This window comes from Myxine glutinosa, chromosome 1 (assembly GCF_964187855.1).
Source record: "Myxine glutinosa chromosome 1, kmMyxGlut1.1, whole genome shotgun sequence".
In the NCBI taxonomy this organism is placed as follows: Eukaryota; Metazoa; Chordata; class Myxini; order Myxiniformes; family Myxinidae; genus Myxine; species Myxine glutinosa.
The window spans coordinates 125,126,790-125,139,054 of NC_136261.1; the positions used below are offsets into that span (position 1 = coordinate 125,126,790).

Here is a 12,265-nt window from a genome sequence, read left to right on the forward strand (position 1 = left end):
GGCCCTCACGCGGCCGACGTTTTCGGCCGTCGCAGTACGGCATGGGATCGAGCACCACATACCAACCACGGGCCCGCCGGTCTACGCCAGGGCCCGCCGCCTCGACCCAGCCAAGCTCGCCGTAGCGAAGGCCGAATTCGACGCGTTGGAGCACCTCGGCATCGTGCGGCGCTCCGATAGCGCGTGGGCCTCGCCACTGCACATCGTGCCAAAGCCGGGGGGTGGATGGCGCCCGTGTGGCGACTACCGCCGTCTGAATGACGCTACCACCCCCGACAGGTACCCGATCCCGCATATCCAAGACTTCTCCGCCCGTCTGGCGGGACGGGTCATTTTTTCGAAAATTGATCTCATACGGGGATATCACCAGGTACCTGTCAGGGCGGCCGACGTCCCTAAAACGGCAGTCATCACGCCGTTCGGCTTATTCGAATTCTTGCGGATGCCGTTTGGTCTCAAGAACGCGGCTCAGGCGTTCCACCGCTTGATGGACGGCGTGCTGCGTGACCTGCCGTTCCTTTTCGTTTACCTGGACGACATCCTCGTCGCCAGCACGTCCCGGGCCGAGCACCTCCTCCACCTCCGAACACTGTTCGAGCGCCTCAGCGAGCACGGCCTCATCGTCAACCCGGCCAAATGCCACTTCGGCACGACGGCCGTTGATTTTTTGGGCCACCACATCACCAAGAACGGGGCCGTGCCGCTGCCAACCAAGGTCGAGGCCATCACCACGTTCCCGCGTCCCCGCACCATAAAGGCCCTGCAGGAATTCCTGGGAATGGTGAATTTTTATCACCGCTTCGTGCCCCGCGCTGCTCACCTCATGCGGCCCCTCTACGAAGCCCTCCGGGGCAAGCCGGCCAAGCACGACATCGTCTGGTCCGCAGCAATGGATGCGGCCTTCCAAAGCTCAAAGCGGGCCCTCGCCGACGCAACACTGCTCGCTCACCCGGTGCTCAACGCTCCCATCGCCCTCACCACGGATGCCTCCGACTACGCGGTGGGCGCCGTCCATGAGCAATGGGTGAACGGGGTTTGGCAGCCACTCGCTTTTTTCAGCCGGCAGCTCCGGCCGAACGAGCTCAAATACAGCACGTTTGACCGGGAGCTCCTCGGTCTACACCTGGCCGTCCGCCATTTCCGCCACCTCCTGGAGGGCCGACCTTTCACGGCGTTCGTCGACCACAAGCCGTTGATTTACGCCATGGCCAAGGTCACGGAGCCATGGTCGGCCCGCCAACAGCGCCACCTCTCCGCCGTGTCGGAGTTTACCACGGACATCCGGCACGTCGCCGGCAAAAACAACGCCGTGGCCGACTGTCTTTCCCGGGCCAGCGCGAACGCGGTCCACCTGGGCGTGGATTTTGCGCTTATGGCGGCGGACCAAACCACCGACACCACGGTGCAAGCCCTCCGGGCGGCGGACACGGGCCTCCGCCTGGCCGACATCCCCTGTGCGGACACTGTCCTGCTCTGCGACGTCTCCCAAGGCCAGCCTCGCCCCATCGTGCCCGTCACCTGGCAACGCCGCATCTTCGCCTCCCTCCACGGCCTTTCCCACCCGGGCCGGAAAGCTTCCCAGAAGCTGGTGTCGGCGCGTTTCGTCTGGCACGGCCTTCGTCGGGACGTCCGCGATTGGACCAGCGCCTGCACGGCCTGCCAACGGGCCAAGGTCCACCGACACACCCAGGCCCCGCTGGCACCTTTCACCGTGCCCGAACGACGTTTCGACCACGTCAACGTGGATCTGGTGGGCCCCCTCCCCCCGTCACGGGGGTTCACACACCGGCTCACCATGGTGGACAGGACCACCAGGTGGCCGGAGGCCGTTCCCCTCGTCTCCACCACCACCGCCGACGTGGCGCAGGCTTTCATCGCCACCTGGGTCGCCCGCTTCGGCGCACCGGCGGACATCTCGTCAGACCGCGGACCACAGTTCACCTCCGAGCTGTGGGGCGCGTTCGCCCGCAACCTGGGGGTCAAGCTCCACCGTACTACGGCCTACCACCCCCAAGCAAACGGGTTGTGCGAGCGATTCCACCGCTCCATGAAGGCCGCGCTCATGGCCGGCCTTCAAGACGGCGGTTGGGCCGACCGGCTGCCGTGGGTCCTTTTGGGCCTTCGCACGGCCCCCAAGGAGGACCTCCAGGCATCCACCGCCGAGCTGGTCTATGGCCAGGTGCTACGCGTCCCGGGCGAATTCGTGCCCGACGCTACCAGTCCCTGGTCCGCAGCTCACCAGCGCTCGGACCTCCAGGAGGCCGCCCGACGGTTTGCCCCCGTGCCGACATCCCACCACGGTGACCCCCGGTCCTACGTCCCCCCAGCACTCCGCACAGCGGAGTATGTTTTTGTGCGTCACGACGCACATCGGTGGCCACTCCAGCCGCCGTACGACGGGCCCTTCCGGGTGCTGCGACGGGACGACAAGTCGTTCGTCATCGACATCGGCGGCAGGTCGGACCGGATTGCAGTGGACCGCCTCAAGCCGGCGCACGTGGACGTCGACCACCCACCACGGGTGGCCCTTCCGCCGCGGCGAGGCCGCCCCCCGTCCACGGGGCCCCCCACTCGACCGCCCACCACCTCACCGGACACCCTCCCACGACCCGCCAGGGGTCGCTTCGGCCGGGTCATCAGGACCCCCCTCAAGTTGACCCTGCCGGTGCAAGTCGATTCTGGGGGGACGTGTGTAGCGGCTGCCGCTGGGGTTTCACAATCGCCTTGCACCTATCAAGGACGCGGAGCGATCACCATGCCGGGCTCGTCCAGGACGCCCGGGCAGGCCCGCGCTCAACTTGCCAGGCCTCGGTCGGGACGCCCGGGCATGCCCGGGCATGCCCGGGCAGGCTCGCCCTCAACTTGCCAGGCCGCAGCCAGGACGCTGGGCCACGCCCCCTGGCGCCGGGCCTGGGCAAACCCCCTGGGTTAATAGATATATATTGCTGACCGAAAAACGGGTTTTCAGAGTGCCTGAGTGTTTGATTTCAATAAAGCAACTCAGATGAATTCCAGCTTTTTGTCGCGTCCATTCTTCTGATCGACGTGGGAGCCCCAGCTCCTTCAATATTTCAGTTTTTTCTTTTTAATAAATTTGCAAAACTTTCTAAAATCCTGTTTTCTCTTTGTCATTATGGGGCAATGAGTGCAGATTGATGAGGGAAAAATGAATTTAAACGATTTCACGATAAGGCTGCAACATAACAAAATGTGAAAAAAGTGAAGGGGTCTGAATACTTTCTGAATGCACTGTGTAAACACACAAACACATATACACGCACAAGTATACACACACACACACACACACACATAAACATACAAACACATATACATGCAAACATACACACACACACACACACACACACACACATATATATATAAACACACAAACACATATACACACACACATATATACAGTATACACAAACATATACACACACACACACACACACATACACACACACACACACACACACACACACACATAAACACACAAACACATATACATGCACACACACACACACACACACATATATAAACACACAAACACATATACACACACACATATATACACACACACAAGCACATACACACACACATACATATATACAAACACATATACACACACACATACATATACACTCAAACACACAAACACACAGACAGACAAACACAAGTAAACGTATAACTTGATGGAGAGTATGGAAGTTGAGTATAGAAGGGATAAAATTAAAAGGACATACAGTAAGCTCAACAACCTTTTGAATTCCATAGGTCGACGTGTGGACCTGATATCCCATTTTGGAACACAAGCTCGTGCCGCATAAATGAATCAGATATCGCACTCGCACTTTCTGCTGTAAAATTGGTGAAGGTATCCACACTTATACCTGTTTGAATTGTGTCAAAAGCAATGAATTTATTAAAAGATCTCCCTGAAAATAAATCCTTTTTTCCTTTCATTTCCGCCTTGATGTGTCTTATCAAGTTCATTCAAGGAGCTATGGAAATGTTAAACCTTCAGATTCTCTAATGGAGTACTTCATATTTTCTCCCAAAGTCAGCCCTGCAACATAACCCCCACCACTAACCAATCTTCTCCCCACAACTAATCCCCCATCCCATCCTGTTCTACACCACTAACCAATCTTCTCCCCACAACTAATGCCCCATCCCATCCTGTTCTACACCACTAACCAATCTTCTCCCCACAACCAATGCCCCATCCCATCCTGTTCTACACCACTAACCAATCTTCTCCCCACAACCAATGCCCCATCCCATCCTGTTCTACACCACTAACCAATCTTCTCCCCACAACCAATGCCCCATCCCATCCTGTTCTACACCACTAACCAATCTTCTCCCCACAACTAATCCCCCATCCCATCCTGTTCTACACCACTACCCAATCTTCTCCCCACAACTAATCCCCCATCCCATCCTGTTCTACACCACTACCCAATCTTCCCACAACTAATGCCCCATCCCATCCTGTTCTACACCACTACCCAATCTTCCCACAACTAATCCCCCATCCCATCCTGTTCTACACCACTACCCAATCTTCTCCCCACAACTAATCCCCCATCCCATCCTGTTCTACACCACTACCCAATCTTCCCACAACTAATGCCCCATCCCATCCTGTTCTACACCACTAACCAATCTTCTCCCCACAACTAATCCCCCATCCCATCCTGTTCTACACCACTACCCAATCTTCCCACAACTAATGCCCCATCCCATCCTGTTCTACACCACTACCCAATCTTCCCACAACTAATCCCCCATCCCATCCTGTTCTACACCACTACCCAATCTTCCCACAACTAATGCCCCATCCCATCCTGTTCTACACCACTACCCAATCTTCCCACAACTAATGCCCCATCCCATCCTGTTCTACACCACTACCCAATCTTCCCACAACTAATGCCCCATCCCATCCTGTTCTACACCACTACCCAATCTTCCCACAACTAATCCCCCATCCCATCCTGTTCTACACCACTACCCAATCTTCCCACAACTAATGCCCCATCCCATCCTGTTCTACACCACTACCCAATCTTCCCACAACTAATGCCCCATCCCATCCTGTTCAACACCACTACCCAATCTTCCCACAACTAATGCCCCATCCCATCCTGTTCTACACCACTACCCAATCTTCCCACAACTAATGCCCCATCCCATCCTGTTCTACACCACTACCCAATCTTCCCACAACTAATCCCCCATCCCATCCTGTTCTACACCACTACCCAATCTTCCCACAACTAATGCCCCATCCCATCCTGTTCTACACCACTACCCAATCTTCCCACAACTAATCCCCCATCCCATCCTGTACTACACCACTACCCAATCTTCCCACAACTAATCCCCCATCCCATCCTGTTCTACACCACTACCCAATCTTCCCACAACTAATGCCCCATCCCATCCTGTTCTACACCACTACCCAATCTTCCCACAACTAATGCCCCATCCCATCCTGTTCTACACCACTAACCAATCTTCTCCCCACAACTAATGCCCCATCCCATCCTGTTCTACACCACTAACCAATCTTCTCCCCACAACTAATGCCCCATCCCATCCTGTTCAACACCACTAACCAATCTTCTCCCCACAACTAATGCCCCATCCCATCCTGTTCAACACCACTAACCAATCTTCTCCCCACAACTAATGCCCCATCCCATCCTGTTCAACACCACTAACCAATCTTCTCCCCACAACTAATGCCCCATCCCATCCTGTTCAACACCACTAACCAATCTTCTCCCCACAACTAATGCCCCATCCCATCCTGTTCTACACCACTACCCAATCTTCCCACAACTAATGCCCCATCCCATCCTGTTCTACACCACTACCCAATCTTCCCACAACTAATCCCCCATCCCATCCTGTTCTACACCACTACCCAATCTTCCCACAACTAATGCCCCATCCCATCCTGTTCTACACCACTACCCAATCTTCCCACAACTAATGCCCCATCCCATCCTGTTCAACACCACTAACCAATCTTCTCCCCACAACTAATGCCCCATCCCATCCTGTTCTACACCACTACCCAATCTTCCCACAACTAATGCCCCATCCCATCCTGTTCTACACCACTAACCAATCTTCTCCCCACAACTAATGCCCCATCCCATCCTGTTCTACACCACTACCCAATCTTCCCACAACTAATGCCCCATCCCATCCTGTTCAACACCACTAACCAATCTTCTCCCCACAACTAATGCCCCATCCCATCCTGTTCAACACCACTAACCAATCTTCTCCCCACAACTAATGCCCCATCCCATCCTGTGCTACACCACTACCCAATCTTCCCACAACTAATGCCCCATCCCATCCTGTTCTACACCACTAACCAATCTTCTCCCCACAACTAATCCCCCATCCCATCCTGTTCTACACCACTACCCAATCTTCCCACAACTAATGCCCCATCCCATCCTGTTCAACTCCACTACCCAATCTTCTCCCCACAACTAATCCCCCATCCCATCCTGTTCTACACCACTAACCAATCTTCTCCCCACAACTAATCCCCCATCCCATCCTGTTCTACACCACTAACCAATCCTCTCCCCACAACTAATCCCCCATCCCATCCTGTTCAACACCACTACCCAATCTTCTCCCCACAACTAATCCCCCATCCCATCCTGTTCTACACCACTAACCAATCTTCTCCCCACAACTAATCCCCCATCCCATCCTGTTCTACACCACTAACCAATCTTCTCCCCACAACTAATCCCCCATCCCATCCTGTTCTACACCACTAACCAATCTTCTCCCCACAACTAATCCCCCATCCCATCCTGTTCTACACCACTAACCAATCTTCTCCCCACAACTAATCCCCCATCCCATCCTGTTCAACACCACTAACCAATCTTCTCCCCACAACTAATCCCCCATCCCATCCTGTTCAACACCACTAACCAATCTTCTCCCCACAACTAATCCCCCATCCCATCCTGTTCTACACCACTAACCAATCTTCTCCCCACAACTAATCCCCCATCCCATCCTGTTCAACACCACCAACCAATCTTCTCCCCACAACTAATCCCCCATCCCATCCTGTTCAACACCACTAACCAATCTTCTCCCCACAACTAATCCCCCATCCCATCCTGTTCAACACCACTAACCAATCTTCTCCCCACAACTAATGCCCCATCCCATCCTGTTCAACACCACTAACCAATCTTCTCCCCACAACTAATCCCCCATCCCATCCTGTTCTACACCACTAACCAATCTTCTCCCCACAACTAATCCCCCATCCCATCCTGTTCTACACCACTACCCAATCTTCCCACAACTAATCCCCCATCCCATCCTGTTCAACACCACCAACCAATCTTCTCCCCACAACTAATCCCCCATCCCATCCTGTTCAACACCACTAACCAATCTTCTCCCCACAACTAATCCCCCATCCCATCCTGTTCAACACCACTAACCAATCTTCTCCCCACAACTAATGCCCCATCCCATCCTGTTCAACACCACTAACCAATCTTCTCCCCACAACTAATCCCCCATCCCATCCTGTTCAACACCACTACCCAATCTTCCCACAACTAATGCCCCATCCCATCCTGTTCTACACCACTACCCAATCTTCCCACAACTAATGCCCCATCCCATCCTGTTCTACACCACTACCCAATCTTCCCACAACTAATCCCCCATCCCATCCTGTTCTACACCACTACCCAATCTTCCCACAACTAATGCCCCATCCCATCCTGTTCTACACCACTACCCAATCTTCCCACAACTAATCCCCCATCCCATCCTGTACTACACCACTACCCAATCTTCCCACAACTAATCCCCCATCCCATCCTGTTCTACACCACTACCCAATCTTCCCACAACTAATGCCCCATCCCATCCTGTTCTACACCACTACCCAATCTTCCCACAACTAATGCCCCATCCCATCCTGTTCAACACCACTAACCAATCTTCTCCCCACAACTAATGCCCCATCCCATCCTGTTCTACACCACTACCCAATCTTCCCACAACTAATGCCCCATCCCATCCTGTTCTACACCACTAACCAATCTTCTCCCCACAACTAATGCCCCATCCCATCCTGTTCAACACCACTAACCAATCTTCTCCCCACAACTAATGCCCCATCCCATCCTGTTCTACACCACTACCCAAGCTTCCCACAACTAATGCCCCATCCCATCCTGTTCAACACCACTAACCAATCTTCTCCCCACAACTAATGCCCCATCCCATCCTGTTCAACACCACTAACCAATCTTCTCCCCACAACTAATGCCCCATCCCATCCTGTTCTACACCACTACCCAATCTTCCCACAACTAATGCCCCATCCCATCCTGTTCTACACCACTACCCAATCTTCCCACAACTAATCCCCCATCCCATCCTGTTCTACACCACTACCCAATCTTCCCACAACTAATGCCCCATCCCATCCTGTTCTACACCACTACCCAATCTTCCCAAAACTAATGCCCCATCCCATCCTGTTCAACACCACTAACCAATCTTCTCCCCACAACTAATGCCCCATCCCATCCTGTTCTACACCACTACCCAATCTTCCCACAACTAATGCCCCATCCCATCCTGTTCTACACCACTAACCAATCTTCTCCCCACAACTAATGCCCCATCCCATCCTGTTCTACACCACTACCCAATCTTCCCACAACTAATGCCCCATCCCATCCTGTTCAACACCACTAACCAATCTTCTCCCCACAACTAATGCCCCATCCCATCCTGTTCAACACCACTAACCAATCTTCTCCCCACAACTAATGCCCCATCCCATCCTGTGCTACACCACTACCCAATCTTCCCACAACTAATGCCCCATCCCATCCTGTTCTACACCACTACCCAATCTTCCCACAACTAATGCCCCATCCCATCCTGTTCAACACCACTAACCAATCTTCTCCCCACAACTAATGCCCCATCCTATCCTGTTCTACACCACTACCCAATCTTCCCACAACTAATGCCCCATCCCATCCTGTTCAACTCCACTACCCAATCTTCTCCCCACAACTAATCCCCCATCCCATCCTGTTCTACACCACTAACCAATCTTCTCCCCACAACTAATCCCCCATCCCATCCTGTTCTACACCACTAACCAATCTTCTCCCTACAACTAATCCCCCATCCCATCCTGTTCAACACCACTACCCAATCTTCTCCCCACAACTAATCCCCCATCCCATCCTGTTCTACACCACTAACCAATCTTCTCCCCACAACTAATCCCCCATCCCATCCTGTTCTACACCACTAACCAATCTTCTCCCCACAACTAATCCCCCATCCCATCCTGTTCTACACCACGAACCAATCTTCTCCCCACAACTAATCCCCCATCCCATCCTGTTCTACACCACTAACCAATCTTCTCCCCACAACTAATCCCCCATCCCATCCTGTTCAACACCACTAACCAATCTTCTCCCCACAACTAATCCCCCATCCCATCCTGTTCAACACCACTAACCAATCTTCTCCCCACAACTAATCCCCCATCCCATCCTGTTCTACACCACTAACCAATCTTCTCCCCACAACTAATCCCCCATCCCATCCTGTTCAACACCACCAACCAATCTTCTCCCCACAACTAATCCCCCATCCCATCCTGTTCAACACCACTAACCAATCTTCTCCCCACAACTAATCCCCCATCCCATCCTGTTCAACACCACTAACCAATCTTCTGCCCACAACTAATGCCCCATCCCATCCTGTTCAACACCACTAACCAATCTTCTCCCCACAACTAATCCCCCATCCCATCCTGTTCTACACCACTAACCAATCTTCTCCCCACAACTAATCCCCCATCCCATCCTGTTCTACACCACTAACCAATCTTCTCCCCACAACTAATCCCCCATCCCATCCTGTTCTACACCACTAACCAATCTTCTCCCCACAACTAATCCCCCATCCCATCCTGTTCTACACCACTAACCAATCTTCTCCCCACAACTAATCCCCCATCCCATCCTGTTCTACACCACTAACCAATCTTCTCCCCACAACTAATCCCCCATCCCATCCTGTTCAACACCACTAACCAATCTTCTCCCCACAACTAATCCCCCATCCCATCCTGTTCTACACCACTAACCAATCTTCTCCACACAACTAATCCCCCATCCCATCCTGTTCTACACCACTAACCAATCTTCTCCCCACAACTAATCCCCCATCCCATCCTGTTCTACACCACTAACCAATCTTCTCCCCACAACTAATCCCCCATCCCATCCTGTTCTACACCACTAACCAATCTTCTCCCCACAACTAATCCCCCATCCCATCCTGTTCTACACCACTAACCAATCTTCTCCCCACAACTAGTCCCCCATCCCATCCTGTTCTACACCACTAACCAATCTTCTCCCCACAACTAGTCCCCCATCCCATCCTGTTCTACACCACTAACCAATCTTCTCCCCACAACTAGTCCCCCATCCCATCCTGTTCTACACCACTAACCAATCTTCTCCCCACAACTAATGCCCCCATCCCATCCTGTTCAACACCACTAACCAATCTTCTCCCCACAACTAATGCCCCATCCCATCCTGTTCAACACCACTAACCAATCTTCTCCCCACAACTAATCCCCCATCCCATCCTGTTCAACCCCACAGCTTGCTCCTTGCAGGAAATGCCCACAACACATTCATCTACCAATTGCTACTACTTCCACTTAACTAAAACCCACTACCAATCCCCCATCCCGTTCATTCACACCAGCCCCATCCCACTGTCCATCCTTCTCCGAAGTACTCCTCTGACCCCACTCCACTCACCAGCCCCTGGGCCCACCTTTCCGCAACTCTCCCAAATGACCATGGCTCACCACGTGGTTCCTCAGGAGTGCTACCACAGTCCAGACACATGACGATGGGAGCAAAGGTCATGGTGTGCTCGATGCAATGCTTGCGTATCGAGTCGAGAATGGAGTGAGGGAAGGTCAGGTGCAGGTCACCTAGAAAGAGGATGCTGTGGGGATCCTGGCACAGGACACACATGGAGTTATTTGTTGTCAGTCATCGAGTCAAGAACACTGTTGTAAATGTTACAAGAACAACGGACGATCGAAAGTGTGTTACATGTTTCAGGGACTTCATCAGACATAGTTCATTTAAGATCTAACAGTCCTATGAACGACCATTATGAAACCGCAAATGACACTCGGAGTACCTGTATTATGTGTAACTCAAATCACCTACCTGCACCATCACCGCAGTTCGTTTAAGATTCTTTTTTTTTTTACAACGTCCCTTGTCATCATCACATCATCCTTGTCAAGTTCAAACTGGTTGTAATGGTTCACGAAACTGCTAATCTTTTTTGTGAATGTGTCACTGCAGGCCAAGAAGCTGCAGACCATGCAAGTTAACTTACGCTTCTGGATATCATCATATCACTGAGTCTGCATATGATTGTGGATATCACTGAGTCTGCATATGATTGTGGATATCACTGAGTCTGCATATGATTGTGGATATCACTGAGTCTGCATATGATTGTGGATATCACTGAGTCTGCATATGATTGTGGATATCACTGAGTCTGCATATGATTGTGGATATCACTGAGTCTGCATATGATTGTGGATATCACTGAGTCTGCATATGATTGTGGATATCACTGAGTCTGCATATGATTGTGGATATCACTGAGTCTGCATATGATTGTGGACATCACTGAGTCTGCATATGATTGTGGATATCACTGAGTCTGCATATGATTGTGGACATCACTGAGTCTGCATATGATTGTGGACATCACTGAGTCTGCATATGATTGTGGATATCACATAGTCTGCATATGATTGTGGACATCACTGAGTCTGCATATGATTGTGGACATCACTGAGTCTGCATATGATTGTGGATATCACTGAGTCTGCATATGATTGTGGACATCACTGAGTCTGCATATGATTGTGGATATCACTGAGTCTGCATATGATTGTGGACATCACTGAGTCTGCATATGATTGTGGACATCACTGAGTCTGCATATGATTGTGGATATCACTGAGTCTGCATATGATTGTGGACATCACTGAGTCTGCATATGATTGTGGACATCACTGAGTCTGCATATGATTGTGGATATCACTGAGTCTGCATATGATTGTGGACATCACTGAGTCTGCATATGATTGTGG

At 51.9% G+C, this 12,265-nt stretch overlaps 2 protein-coding genes across 2 annotated transcripts in view; one reads left to right on the plus strand and one right to left on the minus strand.

The window, feature by feature from the left end:
• LOC137428074 (protein mono-ADP-ribosyltransferase PARP12) overlaps positions 1-12,265 on the plus strand; it is a 1,016,466-nt gene that overhangs the window by 542,098 nt on the left and 462,103 nt on the right. The gene's annotated exons all lie outside the window — the stretch shown is intronic.
• Positions 1-12,265, minus strand: part of LOC137427941 (beta-1,4-N-acetylgalactosaminyltransferase 3) — a 236,156-nt gene that overhangs the window by 23,178 nt on the left and 200,713 nt on the right. The window contains exon 16 of the mRNA XM_078770980.1: positions 10,946-11,099. Within this exon, the coding sequence (XP_078627106.1) occupies positions 10,946-11,099 (154 nt within the window). The remainder of the gene's footprint in view (positions 1-10,945; positions 11,100-12,265) is intronic.